At 41.5% G+C, this 18,849-nt stretch overlaps 2 protein-coding genes across 8 annotated transcripts in view; one reads left to right on the top strand and one right to left on the bottom strand.

Annotated features, from left to right (window-relative positions):
* The first annotated feature begins 164 nt into the window (after window positions 1–164).
* AHSA2P (activator of HSP90 ATPase homolog 2) lies at window positions 165–17,660 on the top strand. Of its 2 annotated transcripts, none has more exons than XM_064494461.1 (9): window positions 165–361; window positions 1,614–1,804; window positions 11,453–11,538; window positions 13,420–13,534; window positions 14,628–14,716; window positions 15,368–15,484; window positions 15,873–15,974; window positions 16,550–16,601; window positions 16,738–17,660. In XM_064494461.1, the coding sequence occupies exons 1-9, from the start codon at window positions 282–284 to the stop codon at window positions 16,908–16,910; spliced, it is 1,005 nt and encodes a 334-aa protein (XP_064350531.1). In that variant the 5' UTR covers window positions 165–281; the 3' UTR covers window positions 16,911–17,660. The 2 variants fall into 2 exon arrangements, with proteins under 2 accessions (XP_064350531.1, XP_031322964.1); XM_031467104.2 differs by having other exon boundaries at window positions 166–361; window positions 15,374–15,484.
* Window positions 17,580–18,849, bottom strand: part of USP34 (ubiquitin specific peptidase 34) — a 202,416-nt gene continuing 201,146 nt past the window's right edge. For all 6 annotated transcript variants that reach the window (XM_064494458.1, XM_031467101.2, XM_031467100.2 and 3 more), the window contains one exon: window positions 17,580–18,819. In XM_064494458.1, the coding sequence (XP_064350528.1) occupies window positions 18,212–18,819 (608 nt within the window). In that variant the 3' untranslated portion in view covers window positions 17,580–18,211. The remainder of the gene's footprint in view (window positions 18,820–18,849) is intronic.

The raw sequence follows: 18,849 nt of genomic DNA, 5'->3' as shown, positions 1-18,849 counted from the left end.
GCCTCCTGGGCGCAGGCGCGCCCAACCCGCCCTCCAGGCCCCGCCCCCCGTGCCCGCCCTTCGCCGCGCCGCGCCGCGCCCCCGCCCCTCGGAACAAGCGGCGCTCCCGCTCTCCAGGCGCTCCGCAGCGGGGCGGGGTGGCGCAGGGGGCGGGGATTTCTGGCACTTTCTGGGCGCTGCGAACGCTTTGATTCCAAGCTCGCAGGCCGGAAACGTCGGCGACGGAGCCGCACCGCCGCCGCGGCCCTTTTTCTCCGCCGAGGCCGCGCCGCCGCGCAGACATGGCCAAGTGGGGCCAGGGGGACCCGCGCTGGATCGTGGAGGAGCGGGAGGACGGGACCAACGTAAACAACTGGCACTGGTGAGGCCGGGCGGGGGCCGGGGCAGCGGCTTTCGGGCCTCCTCCCTCCGGAGCCGCCGGGAGGGGCGGTGGGGACCCTCGGCGAGTGCCAGGAGCCCTGTGCCCGCGGGGTGGGGCGGCCGGGTGGCCCAGGGCGCCTCGTGGGCCGGGGTGACCCCTGAGGGGTAAGCCCAGGTGAATGAGCTTGGCTGAGTGAGCCTCGGGGAGGCGGGGCGGGAGGAGCTGCACAGGTGCGGAGGCTTGTCTCTGGCCTCAGGGCGTGGGAGAGCCTGTGGAGCGTGGACACCTGGGCTGGGGTCTTAGCACCGGTTTTGGGACATCTTTTGAAAGATGGGTTGGGCCCCAGGAATAGAAGTAGTTCCTGATTTACCCCTTCAACTGTGGCAGTCTGTGACCTCAGAAGCTCCCCCCAGCCCCAAGCCACTTGAAGTTTTGGGGAGTTAAAATGAAGCTAGAAAATGTGTTTGTGTTAGTGTTATGTATATAGTGGAAAGAACAGGAATTGGAACTCAATTCCACATCTAACTTGATGCGCCTCTGGTGAGCCCTGCTTTCTAGGAGTTCGAACTATAGTTACCCATCGTTTTTATAACTCATCTGAAACTTGGGCTGATTTCTACCCCCCTCCCCCTTCGGCCAGAACTTCAGGAAGTGATGCTCTCAGCCCTGCTCCTCTGAGGGCTTGTTCTCCCTTCAGGCCCTCAAGGTGATGCTAAAGCAGGTGCAGGGCAGAGCAAAGCCTCAGCCTGTGAAGGGAGTGAGCTGACCTCTCCTTTCCCATCCCTGTGACCACGGGCACTTAACAGACTTCTGTCAGCTCAGTTCCACCCCCTAAAATGGGAACGTTATTTGGGAAAATCATATGAGATAATATATGTGTAAAAATTTGTCTTGTTATGGTGAAATTTCAGTTATTACTGCCTTTTCACGTGGCCCAGGCTTTGCCCCTACATTTCCAACAGGTGAGATTTCTAGACCTTTCCCCTAAAGTCAGCCAGTGTTTTTAAGACAAAACACCACCCTACATAGTGGCTAACAGTATCCTAAGGAACTGAGCAGGAGGATTAGAAGATATTTGGTAGAAAGCTGGTTTGAGAAGTGTGCTGAAGTTGGAAGTCTCCTCTCACGGCTGCTTGAGAGGAATTACGCTGATCTGAGCTGGGCTGGGGTGTTAACCCTGGTTCTCCAGGCTGAGCATGTGGATACCAATGGGGCCTTCCATTCATGGCCCTGCCCTTCTGGTTCCTGGCAGGACAGAGCGGGATGCCACCAGCTGGTCCAAGGGGAAGCTCCGTGAGCTCCTGGTGGGCATCGCTGTGGAGAATGAGACTGGGCACTGTGAGGTCAGTGAGCTGAAGCAGGTGGAAGGCGAGGCTTCCTGCAGCAGCCGCAAAGGAAAGCTGATTTTCTTCTATGAGTGGAACATCAAGCTGGGCTGGAAAGGTAACAGGGGCCTCCAGGTACAGGTGGGGCTGGAGGCAGCATTGGGGCGGAGACGACTGATTCATTAGTCATTCATTCAGCAGGTGTTTTTAGAACTCCTGCTGTGGGCTCCTGAATTGATGTTTGTAGTTCGAGACACCCTTAACTGCATGTTCCTTGTCTGACCAGCTGGGGGCTTCCCTTTTCCCCAGTACTTAGCTCTGCTTAGGGCTCTTTGTGCTCAGGAGGACTCTAGTCGGCTGGGTACTTGTGAGCACTAGCTTTTCCTGGAGCTGCTGCCTGCTGACTCCTTTGGATCCTTCAGGTTTTCATCCTGAGTGAAGCCACTTGTCTCCAGTCTCTAAAAATTTTAGATCCCTTTCTTGTACTGTTTCCCTTCCCTGCTTTATTTCTCCCCAAAGCACTGATATTTGGTGTACTACATATGGTTACTTAAATATTTTGTTAATTGTTCTGGATTCCCCTTTCCCCCATTCATCGGGGTGGAGATTTTTAAAAATATTAGCTTTATTGTGATATATTTCACATGCCATACAGTTTGCCCATTTAAAGTGTACAGTTCAGTAGTTTTCACAGAGTTGTGCAGCCATCACTACAGTTAGTTTTAGAACATTTTCGTCTTCCCCTCAAACACATCAGCAGTCAGTTCTTTAGTCTTTGCAACCACTAATTATTTTCTGTCTCCATGGATTTGCCTGCTCTGGGTGTTTCCTGTGAATGGAGTCATACAGTATGTAGTCTTTTGTGACTGGCTTCTTTCATTTAGCGTAATATTTCCACGGCTCATTCGTGTTGCCACATGTTTCATTCTTTTTCATGGTCAACTAATGTTCTGTTGTATGGACGTAGCCCATTTTGTTTATTCATTGGTTAATAAACATTTTTGTTGTTTTCACTCTTTGGGTCTTTGCGTCAGGATTTGATTGGTTTTGTTTCCAGGGCCAGATCACTGTCTAAAACGTTGTGTGTTTGCTGAATGAATAAATTTCTTCCGTGGTGCCTACCTCCTGGCTGGGTAGACAGTCTCTAATCAGTAAATATCTGTTGAAATGACCATGGATATGAAGACAAAGGGGAAAAGGAAGAGGAGAGAGGGCGAGATGTGTTTCTGGAGGATTGTGCTGTGTTGAAGCTTGGGCCTCAACTTGAGCCCGCTCCTTTTTTGAGAGTTTGGTTTAGAGAGCTGGTCTTGGGCCTCTGCCCTAGTGGTTGTCTTGCTGGCTTGAGCCAGACCAGGGCCCAGGAAGGTATTCTGCAAGCATCAAAAGCAGTTCCATTCCTGCCTTGGAACTTTCTGGCTGGGGGTTTGCTCTCAGTTGCTCCCTCAGTGGCTGCTGCTGGCTGGATCAGAGCAGGACTGTCTCCTTACTTGCCCCAACTCCCCAAGACACGGCTCTGAGGGCGCCAGGGAAGCTCATAGTCCTTTATCTCTCCCGTCTCCCTTAGCTCAAAGCAACAACCGGCTTCTTTGCAAGATAAGACCCAGCTACTCCCAGGCAGCAGCCAGAGGGCAGGTGGAACAGGCCTTGCCCTGACCCCATGTGCTTTCTCCTCTAGCAGTGAGTCCTGGAGGTGGCTAGTGTGATGCTCTGGAGAGTAGGCAACACTGTCTCGCCTTTTTTTTTTTTTTTTAATTCAATTTTAATTATGTTAAATTTAACTTTTTTCCAGCTTTACTGAGGTATCATTGACTTATTATATGAGTTTAAGGTATGCAGTGTGATGATTTGATTTATGTATATATTGCAAGATGATTTACATAATAAAGTTAGTTAACACATCATCACCTCATATGGTTACAATTTTTTTGTGTGTATGTTGAGAACTTTTAAGATCTGTTCTCTTACCAGTTTTCAAGTATACAGTATTGTGTTACCACGCTGTGTATTAACATTCCTAGAACTTACTCATGTAAGTGGAAGTTTGTACCCTTTGTACACCTTTGACCACCTTCACTACCCTTCTCTACCTGCCTTGCAACCACCAGTCTACTCTGTTTCTGTGAATTTGGTTTTTCTAGATTACACATATAGATGAGATCATATAGTATATGGTTTTCTTTGACTTATTTCACTTCGCATAATGCCCTCAGAGTCCATCCATGTTGTCACAAATGGCAAGATTTCCCCTTTTTGTGGCTGAATAATATTCCAATTTGTAAATAAGCCACATTTTGTTTATTGATTAATTCATCAGTGGGCACTTAGGTGGTTTCCATGCCTTGGCTACTGTAAATAATGCTGCATTGAACTTAGTGTGCAAATGTCTCTTAGAGACAGTGATTCCATATCCAGAAGGAGAATTGCTAGATCATATGGTAGTTCTGTTTTTAATTTTTTGATGAACCTCCATACTGTTTTCCACACTGGCTGCACCAATTTACGTTCCTACCAATACTGTACATCCTCATCAGCACTTACCTCTTTTTGATGATAGCTGTTCTAACAGGTGTGGTGATATCTCATTGTGGTTTTAATTTACATTTCCTTGATGATAGTGATGCTGGACACCTTTTCATGTACCTGTTGGGCATTTGAATATCTTCTTTGCATAAATGTCTGCTCAGGTCCTTTGCCCTTCTTTTTAATGGGATTATTTGTTTTTGTTTTTTGCTTTTGAGATGTATGAGTTTCTTACATATTTTGGATACTAACTCCTTATCTGATAAGGTCTGGAAACATTTTCTCCCATTTTGTCGGTTGCCTTTTCATTTTATTGATTGTTTCTTTTGCTATGCAGAAGCTTTTTAGTTTGTCTAGTCATACTTATTTATTTTTGCCTTTGTTGTTTGTGCTTTTGATATATCCAAAAATTATCACAAGACCAACATCAAGGAGCTTTTACCCTATGTTTTCTTCTAGGAGTTCTGTGTATTCAGGTCTTACATTTATGTTTTTAATTCATTTCAAGTTAATTTTTGTGTATGGTGTAAGATAAGGGTTCAGTTTCATTCTTTTGCATGTGAATATCCAGTTTTCTCAGCACGGTTTATTGAGGATTACTATCTTTTATCCATTGAGTATTCTTGTTTACCTTGCAATATATTAGTTGATCATACATGCATGGGTTTATTTCTGGGCTCTTGATTCTGTTGCATTGGTATGTATCTTTTTTTATACCGGAACCATAGTTTGACCGCTATAGCTTTGTATTAAAGTTTGAAATCAGGAATTGTGATGCCTCCAGCTTTGTGCTTTGTTCTCAGGCTTGCTTTGGCTATCAGTGTTTTGTGGTTCCATGTGAATTTTAGGATTTTTTTTTCTACTAATGTAAAAAAAAAAAAAAAGCCACTGAAATCTTTTTTTTTTTTTAACATTTTTTAATTGAGTTATAGTCATTTTACAATGTGTCAAATTCCAGTGTAAAGCACAATTTCTCAGTTATACATGAGCACATACATATTCATTGTCACATTTTTTTTTTCACTGTTAACTACTGTAAGATCTTGTATATATTCCCCTGTGCTATAAAAGCCACTGAAATCTTGATATGGAGTACATTGAATGTACAAGTGCCTTTGTATAGTATGGACATTTTAACAATATTAATTCTTCCAATCCATGAACATAAGATACCTTCCATCACTGTCTTACAGTTTTCAGACTACAGATTTTTTACCTCCTTGGTTAAATTTATTCCTAAGTATTTTACCGTTTTTTGCGGCCATTGTAAATGGGATTGTTTTCTTTATTTCTTTTTCTGATAGCTCATTGTTAGTGTATAGCAACACAACTGATTTTTGTATGTTGATTTTGTATCCTGAAACTTTATAAATTTGTTTATTAGTTCTAACAGTTTTTTGGTAGAGCCTTTAGGATTTTTTTTATATGTGATCATATCATTTGCAAACAAAGACAGTTTTATTTTTTCCTTTTTAATTTGGATGCCTTTTGTTTCTGTTTCTTGATTGCTCTGGCTAGGACTTTCAATACCCTGTTGAATAGGAGCAGTGATAGTGGGTACCCTTGTCTTATTCCTGATATTAGAGGAAAAGCTTTCAGCATTTCACCATTGAATATGATGCCAGCAGTGGAGTTGTCATATATATGGCCTTTATTATGCTGAGATACGGTTCTATTATACCCAATTTGTTGCTTGTTCTTATCATCAGTAGATGTTGAATTTTGTCAAATGCTTTTTCTGCGTGATTTGAGATTATCATATGATCTTTATTTTTCATTCTATTAATGTGGTATGTCACATTTGACTTGGGTATTAAGCCATCATCACATCCCAGGGATTAATCTCACTTGACAATAGTATATGATCCTTTTAATGTGCTGTTGAGTTCTGTTTGCTAGTATTTTGTTGAGAAGTTTTGCATCTGTATTCATCAGAAATACTGGTCTGTAATTTTTTTCTTATAGTGTACTTAACTGGCTTTGGTATCCTGGTAATGCTGGCATCTTAAGATGAATTTAAGAATGTTCCCTTCTCTTCAATTTTTGGGAAGAATTTGAAAAGGACTGATGTTAATTCTTTAAATATTTGGTAGAATTCCCTAATGAAACTATCTGGTCTTTGGCTTTTCTTTGTTGGGAGTTTTTTTTTAATTACTGATTCAGTTTCCTTAATTGTAATTGGTCTGTTCAGATTTTCTAGTCCTTAATGATTCAGGCTTTGTAGGTGATATGTTTCTAGGAATTATCCATTTCTTTTAGGTTGTCCAGTTATTTAGCATATAATTGTTGACAGTAATCTCTTATTATCATTTGTATTTGTGTGGGCTCAGTTGTAACGTCTCCCCTTTCATTATTAATTTTATTTGGATCTTCTTTTGTTTCCTTGGTTAGTCTAGCTAAAGTTTTGTCAGTACTGTTTATCTTTTCAAAGAACCAACTCTTTGTTTTATTAACCTTTTGTATTGCTTTCCTACTCTAAATTACATTTATTTTTGCTCTAATCTTCATTTCCTTTCTATTTTATTGAGATATAATTGACATATACCATTATATTCATAGTGGGTTATAAAATAATGATTTTATATTGGTATACATCAAGAAATGGTGAACACAATAAGCCTACTTAACATGCATCACTATATATAGTTACAAGTTTTTCTTTTTTCTTGTGATGAGATTTTTTAAGATTTACTTTCTTTCAGATATACTGTACATTATTATAGTCACCATACTGTGTATTACATCCCCAGGATTTATTTTTTATAACTGGAAATTTGCATCTTTGACCACATTCACGCATTTTTTACCCATTCCCCCACTCCCTGTCTCTGGCAACCACTAATCTGTTCTCTATATCTATGAGTTAGATTTTTTGTTTTGTTTTGTTTTAGGTTCCACATATAAGTAAGATCATACAGTATTTTTCTTTCTCTGTCTGACTTATTTTACTTAACATAATGCCCTTGAGGTCCATGTCTGTTGCTGCAAATGGCAAGGTTTTTCTTTTTTGTAGTTAAATAATATTCCACTGTGTATATATATACCACATTTTCTTTATCCATTTATCCATTAGTGGACACTTACGTTGCTTCCATGTCTTGGCTATTGTAAATAATACTGCAGTGAACATGAGGGAGTATTTATCTTTTCAAATTAGTGTTTTTGTTTCCTTTGGATGTATACCCAGAAGTGGAATTGATGGAGCATGTGATAGTTCTATTTTTAATTTTTACAGGAACCTCCATACTGTTTTCCATAGTGGCTGTGCCAATTTACATTCCTACCGGTAGTGCACAGGGTTCCTTTCTCTGCATCTTTGCCAACATGCATTATTTCTTCCCTTTTTAATAAGAGACATTGTAACATGTGTGAGGTGATATATTATGGTGATTTTGGTTTGCAGTTCCCTGATGTTTAATATTGTTGAACACTGTTTCATGTACCTGTTGGCCACCTGTATGTCTTCTTTGGAAAAATATCTCTTCAGATTCTCTGCCCATTTTCTAATCAGATTGTTTCGTTCTTGTTGTTATTGAGTTTTGTGAGTTCTTTATATATTTTTGGATATTAACCCCTAATCAGATACATGATTTGCAGATATTTTCTTTCATTCAGTAGATTGCCTTTTCATTTTGTTGATGGTTCTTTTTGCTGTGCAGAAGGTTTATAGTTTGACTAATCTCACTTGTTTATTTTTGCTTTTGGTGTCAAATCTAAACATGTTTGCCAAGACCAATGTTAAGGAGCTGTTGGACATGTTAGCTCTAGTGTCTGTAGGTAGGCGAGGTTGCTGTTGGGGTCTCTGGTTGGGTGGGGGCACTGCCTCTGCTCCAAGGCCAGGGTGGGATTACCGTTGGCTGGGCTTTGTGGTTGGGTGAGTTTTGTGATTTCTGATCTTGCATTCAAGTCTTTAGTTGATTTTGAGTTAATTTTTGTGTATGGTGTAAGATGGTGGTCCAGTTTCATTGTTTTGCTTATGGCTGCCAACTTTCTCAACATCATTTATTGAGGAGACTGTCCTTTCCTTACACTGAATATTCTTGGCTCCTTTATTATAGCTTAACTGACCATATATGCAAGGGTTTCTTCCTGGGCTTTCTGTTCTGTTCCATTGATCTGTGTGTCTGTTTTTATGTTAATACCATACTGTTTCGATTACCACATTTTGTAATGTAATTTGAAAACAGGATGTATGATGCCTCCAGCTTTGTTCTTTCTAAAGATTGCTTAGGCTATTTGGGGTCTTTTATGTTTCCACACAAATTTTAGGGTTGTTTATTCTATTTCTGTGAAACATGCCATTGGAATTTTGATAAGAGATTGCTCTGAATCTGTAGGTTGCTTGTTATTTTCTTTCTTCTGCTAACTTTGGGCTTAGTTTGTTCTTTTTCTAGTTCCTTGAGGTGTGAAGTTAGGTTCTTTATTTGAGATATTTTTTCTGGTATGAATTTATAGTTAACAAACTTCCCTCTTCCAGCTGCTTTTGCTGCATCTCACAAGTTTTCATGTGTTGTGTTTCCAATTTTATTTGTATCAAGATATTTTTAAAATGTCCCTTTGATTTTCTTGGGCCATTAGTTGTTCAGGAGTGTTTTAATTTCCATGTATTTGTGAATTTTCCAGCTTTCCTCCTGTTACTGATTTCTGGTTTCATATCATTGTAGTTGGAAAAGATACTTACTATAATTTCTATCTTTTTGAATTTATTGAGACCTGTTTTGTGGCCTTATAATTTATCCTAGTAAATGTTCTGTGGGAGTGTGAGAAGAATGTGTATTCTGTTGCAGTTTGATGGACTGTCCATATGTTTGTTAGGTCTGTTTGGTCTATAGTGTTGTTCAGATCTGGTATTTCCTTTTTGGCTTTCTGTGGTGATATGTCCATCGTTAAGAATTGGGTATTAAATAGCAATACAGTAATAGTTGGGGGCTTTATTTCTCCTTGTAAGTTCTGTTAGTAATTGCTTTATATATTTAGGTGCTCCAGTTCTGGGTGCACAAATATTTATAATTGTTGTATCTTCTTGATGAATTGACCCTGTTAGCATTATATAATGGCCTTCTTTGTTTGACCAATTTTAGCTTAAATTCTATTTGTCTAATGTAAGTATACCTACTCCTGCTTTCTTTTGGTTAATATCTGCTTCAAATACCTTTTTCCATCCTTCCACTTTTGGTTTATGCATGTCCTTAAAGCTAAAGTGAGTCTCTCACAGGCAGCATGTTGTTGGATCTTGTCTTTTTTAACCCATTCAGCCATTCTGTGTCTTTTGATTGAAGAATTTAATCTATTTATGTTTAAAGTAATTATTGATAGATAGGGACTTAATATATAAGTAAGTGGTCTCCTTTTCCAGATTTTACAGTTTGCTTTGGCAGGAGAAGACTTTCATCATTCAGCTTGGGCTATTGGACATGTTAGCTCTAGTGTCCGTGGGTAGGCGAGGTTGCTGTTGGGGTCTCTGGTTGGGTGGGGACACTGCCTCTGCTCCAGGGCCAGGGTGGGATTACCATTGGCTGGGCTTTGTGGTTGGGTAAGTTGGCTGGCTGGGCTCGATATTCAAGCAGGGCTGCTGGGTGGGCTACCTGACTGGCCGGGGTTGCTGGCTGGGCTCCACAGTTATGTGGGGTCACTAGCTGGGCTGTGCAGTTTCTCTGGTCAGGCAGAGTCACTGGCTGTGTTCCCTGGCAGGGCAGTGACACTGGTTGGACTCTGTGATTGGGCAGGGTTATGGGCTGGGCTCTGCAGTCAATCCTTCCTGGTTGAATGGGGTCTCAGGCTATGCTCTCTGACCAGGTGGTGCTGCTGCTGGACTCTGTATTTAGGCAGGGTATCATGGCAGGACCTTGCCTCAGGCTGTGTTCTGTGACCAGGTGGGGACTCACTGTGCCCTGAAGGTGGGCAGGCCTGCAGGTTTGGCTTCACCATCCTTAAGCCGCTGGGTATGCTCTGCTGTTGAACAAGGTCACTGGCTGGGCTCCCTGGACAGGAGGGGCTTCCAGCTGTAGCCTGTGGGTGGGTGGGGCTAGGGACTGTTGTTTGCAGTTGGGTAGGGTCTCCGCTGGGCTCTGTGCCTGGACAAGGCCTTAACACAAGCTGTGTTAAGCAGTGGGGAAGGCTGTAGGCTGGGCTTGGAGGCTGCTTAGGGTTGCTGTTCAGGCCCCTCGGTTGTGCAGGGCCAGAGGCTGTGCTCACCAGTTGGGCAGGGCTTCTGGCTTGGCTCCCTTCCTGAGTGGGGCTATTTGGATGAACTACGAGGCTGCCCAGGATCTCTGGTTGGGCCTCCTGGACGGTCAGGCGAGAGACTACACTCAGCAGTTGAGTGGAGGTGCGAATTTGCCTCCCTGCCTGGGTATGGCGGTAAAATGGGCTCCACACCGGCTTTGGCCTTATACCTGGGGACCCAAATCAGGCAGAATTGCCAGCTGAGCTCTGCTTGTGCACTGCTGCAAGCAGGAATGCTGTCCACCCAGATTTGAGTGCTGGTTGCACTGATAATTAGTGATACTTGAGCATTTTTTCATGTGCCTATTGGTCATTTGTATTTCTTCCTTGGAGAATTGCTTGTTCAGGTCTTCTGCCCGTTTTTGGATTGGGTTGTTTGTTTTTTCTTATTAAGTTGTATGAGCTGTTTATATATTCTGGAGGTCAAGCCTTTGTCAGTTTCATGTTTTACAAATATTTTCTCCCATTCCGTAGGTTGTCATTTTTTTGCTTATGGTTTCCTTTGCTGTGCAATATGTCACCATCTTGATGTCACTGAAGTCAACACTCTGGGCTTGAAAGAAATCCAGCTGCATGGAGTCCACACAAACTTCCTCAGGCCACAGCCTCCCTCCCCTCACTCTTTCCATGATCAGAACTCATTGTCTGTTTTTGCTTTCCTGTCCCTTTTGTGACCTCTCTTCAAGATAGCCCTTTATGCTGCTTTAACTTGCTAAAGAGTATTGGCAAATGAGAAAAGAAACATTGGTCGACAGACCCACCTTCTCCAACCCTGTGCAGCCCCGATTTCGTGTGCACTTTTATAGGCCAGGTTCTATCCCCCTCTTCGGTGCTTACCTCTGATGTGGGCCGGGAGAGTGGGGTCGGCTTTGGCATGTGTGTGGCGGGGAAGCCATGAATCTGCCTCATCGTCACCATGGTGGTGCCCTGTGAGAAGGGTGGACTGTTCAGTTAGGCAGGGCAGTTTTATGGAAACTAGTTGTTACTTTTGTGATTGAAAAACATATTTTGCTCATTTTAGGTATAATTAAAGAATCTGGTGCAAAGCACAAGGGACTGATTGAAATACCCAGCCTGTCTGAAGAAAATGAAGTAGATGACACCGAGGTGAGGTATCTGTTGGAGTTTCTTTCTTTTTCTTCTTCTTTTTCTTTTTTTTTTTTTAAATCAAGCTTCTGTTATAGGCGTTGGGCATTTGAAAAATTTTATCAGACTGTGTGGTTCCTGTGCGGTAGTTTTGTTGAATTGTGGAGGGCTTGTTTGCTGAGAAGAATAGCTGTATCGGGGTGGTGGGGGCAGCGTGGGGTGTGGACAGAGTGGTGTGGGAGAAGGAGTGATCCTGGGAAGCCCTAGACTCTCCCTTAGACTAGGTGTGGGGCTGGGCAGGTGGCTGCACCCTCCATGGCCTCCTCATCTGTGAAATGGGGTTAATTAGACCTTTCAGAATGTTACCAGATAAATGTGACAGTGTATATACTGTAAAGTGCTCAGGCAAGATGCACAGCTTGGTGAACAGGGTTTTGTTTCTCTTTCCCTACATCTTTGCTCTTTCCCTTTAATAGTGAAAATTCTTAGCTTGTAGCTGTGATCTCCCTTGTTTATATCACACGTGTTTTGTAAGCTAGTTAGTGTGTGTTAGTATGTTTTGCCTGGCTCCTCTAGTTTGGGAGATAGAGCCTGCGTAACTCCTATGCTTGGTTTGTGGTTAGTGCCCTCTTTAAAAGCTTTGTTGTGGGTTGAGACCATTTGTATAGCAGCTGTATTTTCCAAATAAAGGTAGTTTGATAAAAGGTCTTTTTTGATTTGTGAATGTATTCAGTGTGAAGGCTTTAGAGATATAGAAACTAAGTTGTACTGAGCCACTTGTCTATAAGCCGCCTCTATTAAAGATTATAAAATGCCGTAAAAGCGGGGCTGTCTCGGACATACCTTCAGACACGTTGCTGTACTCGGGCTGTGATTTCACTTAGCTGTGTTCAGATCCATCAGCTGAGAAGTGTTTCATCAACATGTTAAATTGGTCTTTTAGATTCAACCCTTGGTAGCATTACAGAACAGACTCTTCAAATTGGAACTGGAACCTGGGACCAGGCCCAACTCAGCTGAATCACAGGGACACTACATGATTTCATGCCAACACCTCACATGAGAGCACCACGGAGGCATCCCCAGAGCAGAACTTTGATGCTTTCCTTTCCCTGTCTCCCCCTCTCTCCTGTCCCTGTTCTTCCCCTCCTCCTTCTCTTTTTTCCCCCTCTTCCTCTTCCTTTGCCAACTCTCCTCCCTGCTAAAAAAAATGTAGCCCAAGGCCAGGCTGTGGGGAAACGTGATTTACCTAATTACACTGGTTTTGGGGTTCTAGACCAGCGCTGTTCAATAGAAATGTAATGCAAGCCACATAAGGAACTTGAAATTTTCTAGCAGCCACATTTAAAAAGTTAAAAGAAACAGGTAAAATTAGTTTTAATATTTTTTATTTTACCCAATATTTAAAATAATATTTAACATGTAATTAATATCAAAGTTATTAAGAGGTTATTTTACATTCTTTTTGGTACTAAGTCTTCAGAGTCTGGTGTGTTATTTTACACTTAAAGCACATCTCAGATCCGACCAGGCACATTGCAAGTACTCAGTAGCCACATGTGGCTGAGCAGCTACCATACTGGACAGCGCATTTCTAGACCCTGATAAAAGCCATGGACTACATCTTCAGTATGTTATATATGCAGATAAAACATACGCAGATTAGGGGGTTCACATCCTAAGAAGTCCTTCATGATCTGGCCACAAACCTAATCAACGGACCCTTGATAAGAAACCCTTTACATCTTCTCAAACTATATGAGGAAACCTGTCATCTCTCTCTTACATCCATTTCTTTCTTTCCCTTCCCTCACCATCACAGTTCTCTCATCCATATGTCCCAGTGTTGTGAGAATACATCAAACCAGATTTTTCTTAGGTTTGTATTTTTCTGATTTGTAGGTGAACGTGAGTAAAAAGAAAGGAGATGGGGATATACTGAAGGATCTTATGAAAACTGCAGGCACCGCCAAGGTCAGGGAGGCCCTTGGAGATTACCTGGAGGCACTTAAGACGGGTAAAGAAGGCATCCCTTGTGAACTAGAGGGTCCCTTTTCTATTTACCCAAGTAATGCTCTGCACTGTGGTCTGGATTCCCAGGTTAGGCTGATGTCCAAGGCTCCAGAAACAACTCTTTATGCTGTAGGATAAATTGTAGTCTGGAGATTGAGAGCTAGTCACGACTAAGACCATATTTAGTGCTTATCAGTATTTTACATAGTGAGAACCATTTTGCCTACACAATTGTTAATAGCTTAATAGCTTTCTGGAATGATAATTATTTAATCAGTTGTTTGTATAGTTTAATGTCTGTCTTCCTTGCTAGACTATAAGCTCCGTGAGGGCATGGAAGGTGTCTTTATCTTGTTCACTGCTGTCTCCAGCATCTGTCATAATGCCCTGGCACATAGTAGGTGCTTAATAAATCTTTGTTGAATGAATGAATGAATGAATGAATGAATGAATGAAAGCGACTCAGGTAGTTGAGATTTACGTAGTTAATCCCTATACTGTGTGGAATTGAGGTTATTGTCTTCTTCCCTAAATTAGAGAAGTTACCTGCCAGACAAAATGGCCAGCAGGGCCTGTATGTCTGCACCTCATCCTTGGACTCTGCTACCTGAGCATCTAGGTGTTGGCACAGAAGCGTTTGGGGTTGCCACTTTTCTCACGAGATCACACATGTGGCTGGCCCACAGGCTTGAACACTGGGAGGCCAAGCTTTGTGAGGTGGTGGTGAAGCAATGAGCAAGTGTCTGGTTTTGACAGTAAGTGAAGGCCATAAAGCTGTTAGTCATTTAAAATGGAGCTTTTCGGAAAAGAACATTTGAAAATTATGCTGTTTTATCAAGAACTAGATAAAAGTAAGGCATTTGATAAAAAGGAAAGGATAAAAGGCATTCGCTGCTGTGGATCTTGTGTTGTTCATGATTAGTTTTATAGGTAAAAATACAGAATGGTCTCGAAACTCTCAAAATGCTATAGGAATTCTTTTTATAAATATCAGTTCTTTTATATTCTTACATACTGTTTTTGGTTTTCTGCCTTACTATTTGTTTTGAAAGGGAAAACATTCTTTATTAAAACCACTTCTCATGTTTTCTTTGTAGAGTTTACAATGGGAATGATTTTACCAACGAAAGCTATGGCAACGCAGGAATTGACCGTTAAAAGAAAACTGAGTGAGAATACCTTGCAGGTATGCCCTCTGGTGGCCACTAGGCTTCAAAGCTCTAAATAGCCTTGGGATGACGAACTGCAGAGGATAGTGACCAGGGCCAGCGAATCCACCCTTGCTTCCTCTGCTGTTTTTGGGGGAAGTGATTAAATGAGACTTTCATCCTTGATGGAAGGGATTGTATAAGTAGGCCTTTCTGTGGGATAAAAAATTGAATTTAGTTCAAGACGGTGTTGTAAAGGCAGGTTGTTTTGGTAGGCAGCAGAGAATACAAAACCAGGTGACTTCGTGGTTCACATAAAACAATGGAAGAACCTCTCCAGACTTTTGGTCGATTGACGGTTTTAGATCCTGTTCTTGGAATCTGGTGGTGGGGAATTGGGGCCCTTTGGCCTTCAGTGCTGTTGTCCTTCACCTGCTTCACTTTTTTGCCCTCTGGGCCATATTTACATGTCCAAATAAGATTTGGGGTGTGAGGTCATAGCCTGTGACTGGAACAGAGCTAAAGAGCTTATAGGAACAATGAACTGTTTTCAAAATAAAGACCAGAACTGGTGGTGCTAAAAGGCTTTAGTGTAAGGGGGTAGTGTGCAATTCGGGACATTCTGGTGTTTTATTAAGATTAGAAGAATTTTCAAAATCTTTTGTCATATTGGAACCTTTTCTCTTGAGATTCAGACCTCTTCTCCAGTGGCACTGGGTGTGAGGATTCCCACTGTGGCCCTGCACATGACGGAGCTGTTTGATACAGCTGTTGAGCAGCTGTATAGAATCTTCACTGTGAAAGATGTAAGTAACTTTTCAAGTTAGGATCTGAAATGCTGACATTTGGAGAAAATAAGCCACTAAGAACTGGAGCTGGGTTTTCGTTTCCTGTATGGCCATGTTTTCCTGATTGAAAGGATCTAGAAATCTTTAGGATAGCCTCTGAAAAATTTGAGGGGGAAAAGATGGGCATTTTGGAGGAGTTAATCAGCATTTAGGAGCTTGGAGCAATTTACTGAGTTTTCTTCCTCTGAAAGAGGAGAGAAAGGGAAGGAAAGCTGTAATAGCTGTGTAGCCACAATTAAAAAAGCCAAAACTACAGTAAATTGTTATATTAATATTTTACATTTAGGTTAAAAACATGATAGTATGTGCTGGAATAACATGTCTATTGTACATTTTGCTTGGTTAGCTGGTGCAAAAATTTTCTAAATCTCCTGCTGTATTAGAAGCTGAAAAGGGAGGGAAATTCCAAATGTTTGATGGGAACATCACTGGTGAATATATAGAACTGGTAAGTAATCTTCTGGTTTAAAGGAAGGTAAGCTGGGACTGACTCTTCTGTTAATATTGCTTTATTCATCCTGTTTTTAATGTGCTTTGGCTTTTTATTTGAGTTCACAGAAACTTGAGCACTTTATAAAGTTGGTTGTAAGGTAAATAATAAATGTTATAAATACTAAGTATAATGAAGATGAAGCCTTCGTTTCACAGTAATTTTGCAAGTATTTATGATTTCAGAAGGCACAATTATAGATTTCCTTCCAACTTTTGGTCTAAAAGTTGGTTTCTGGTTTCTGCCACCTAAATCACTAGGGTGTGTGTTGCCAAATGTCAGTTGCCTCGCCACTGACATCGGCTCTGTTCTTGTTACACTCCTGTCCTTGGGTGTTACTACTGTTAAACATTTTGGCATGGGGGACAATGAATTCTCAGTGGTGCGGTGTATAAGCTGGAAAATGGGAGTGTATGTTGTTCATCGATTACTTCTAGTACATAGGGGCTTTTATGAACAGATTTGGTTATTTGTGACCGTATTGTAGGAAATTTTAAAAAATGTTTTCAGTGGAATTTCCCCTTTGTTTTCAGTTAACAAATAAAAAAATCGTCATGAAATGGAGGTGTAGGAACTGGCCAGAAGGTATGTTATTAGTACTGTTTTGAGTCCAAAAACTCTCAAGCTATTTTCCCCCTACTGTGAAAAGCAAATAGTGGTACTGTATGGGTAAATTTTCCTTTTCATAATGCAGTAATAAGCTTTCCTTTTCTTCTTCCAGAACACTATGCAACAGTTGCACTGAATTTTGTGCCTACTCTAGGGCAAACGGAATTACAGTTGGACTGTAAAGGAGTTCCTGTTTGTAAAGAAGAGAACATAAAATTCTGTTGGCAGAAGCAGCATTTTGAAGAAATAAAAGGTTTACTGCAGTTAACCACCCTAAATGGTTGAATTAGTTTGAAGATTTTATAAGGGCATTACTTTTTGTAAGCAGAAAAAGTGTCATTTACCTCTTCCCTGTTACTCCTTTTAAAAAAGAAAACAAGTACTGTTAATTTGTACTGGATGAAATCCATCAACTTGTACAGAATCGAAAGCATTGTCTGAATCTTTATGACTAGACTGCACTGAGTTTAAAAGCAAGCAACCTGAAATTAGGTATTAACTTTACCTCCTGTAGATGCTCTTCTGGGTTGAATCCCTACGCACAGATGGTTGAAGTGTCCCAAGCTAAAGCTTGTCCTAGCAAGCTTACTTTTAGCTACAGTTTTAGTTCAGGAAGACAAAAAAAATGGCATGTTGGTAACTATTCCTTTATTTTATTTATTTCAGGGTTTTTAAGGTATGTAGTAGCTCTTAGGTAGTGAAACAAACAGTGGCATGTCGCACTCAGGAGCATGTTGACGTGAGGGCGAGCTGGCTGTACCGTTACGCTTCTCCCTGCAGCAGTTATGCATTTTGGGGTAATGAGGATTGAAAAGTCTACAGGGTAAGTAAGTTGCTTTTTGGACTGCCACTCCACTTCTAATGAAACAGAATAGAATGGAGAAGTGCTTCCCCTCATTTCAGTTTTCTCATTAGTTTCATCTTGAGAAGACTGAAGCAACATATGTAAACAAGTAAAAAGTCATCACAATCAGTTTAATTAAGTGCACAGAATAGCAATCAGTCATGTCAATAAAAATAAAACAATTATTTTTACATCAAGTGTGCTTTATTTCCTCCACAGGTATTCTGTTAAATAAAGCACCATTTATATACTGCCAGGCCACAGCTAAAGAGGATTCTTTACAGAATCAAATTTCTTGTGGTTGTTCCGTATACAAGTAAACTTAATTTTGATAATAAGAACCACAGCGATCGGAGGCAACCTGCCTCTATTATAAGGTACAAAACTGGCACAGAGGACACCATATTATACACAGTAAAAATGCTGTTAGGTTTAAATTACATTGTAAGGGCCAGGAAACCCTGTTCCTCCCAGACAGCCATATTAAATGAAAGCCACTACAGTGAACTCTTAATTACATAAAACAAATCCGTTATCTGATTGCCCTTTAGAAAGTATACTGAAGATGCAAATTTTTTCATCTGAAGTTCTGCCTGACCAAGAATTAAGCCTATAAATCTATCTTGCCATTCAAGCAGAGAGCACTGGACGAACTGAAGCACAAAAACAGAAATAAGCAAAACTTATACAAACAGCATTAGGGGGAAGGGGGACCTTAAAAGTAGACATGCTACATCTAATGTCAAGAAGCAGCTTGGTTTCCTTTGCCAGATATCCTTGTGACCACATGGATTGTAGATTCAATGGTCCTACACAGGGTATCTAAAATGTCGTGTTGCTGCATGTGACTAAAGAGCCCTCTGGAATGGCCACAGCTGAGCGATAAAGCAGCCTCAGGGTCCTGTGAGGGCAAAGCTTGACCATCACAGCTTCTCAAGTCAGCTAAGTCAGACAGGACTGCGGAGAGGGAAGTAGAAGGGAACTCAGAGTCTTCCTCAGCGAGGTTAGAATCCTTGGAACAGTGAAGGTCTTTAAATTCTTTACAGTCTTCAAATCTACCATTGTTGGACTGTTCTTCCGCATGCTGTGACCTGATATTTGACATGTCTTCTGAAAATGAAGATGGAACCTCCATTCGGTATTCTTTAACAGAACTGTTTTCAGGGGAAGGAAGATCTTGCTCAGTTCCTGGATCGATAATTGAAGAGTCTCTCGTCTCATTGTCTGAAGTGCTGGTCGGGGTCAGGACCTCCCTGGTTTCTGTTTTCACGTCACTGATGCAGCTGTCCACAGTGTGCTCCTCATCGCTGCTAACACGCCTTCTTTTAACAGGAGTCGCCCCTTCATCATCTGTGAAAATGAACAGCAAGAAATTCTCTG

The sequence above is a fragment of the Camelus dromedarius genome, chromosome 15, assembly GCF_036321535.1.
Source record: "Camelus dromedarius isolate mCamDro1 chromosome 15, mCamDro1.pat, whole genome shotgun sequence".
Lineage (NCBI taxonomy): Eukaryota > Metazoa > Chordata > Mammalia > Artiodactyla > Camelidae > Camelus > Camelus dromedarius.
Note: the sequence above shows the minus strand (reverse complement) of the source record. Positions and strands in the feature narration are given on the sequence as shown.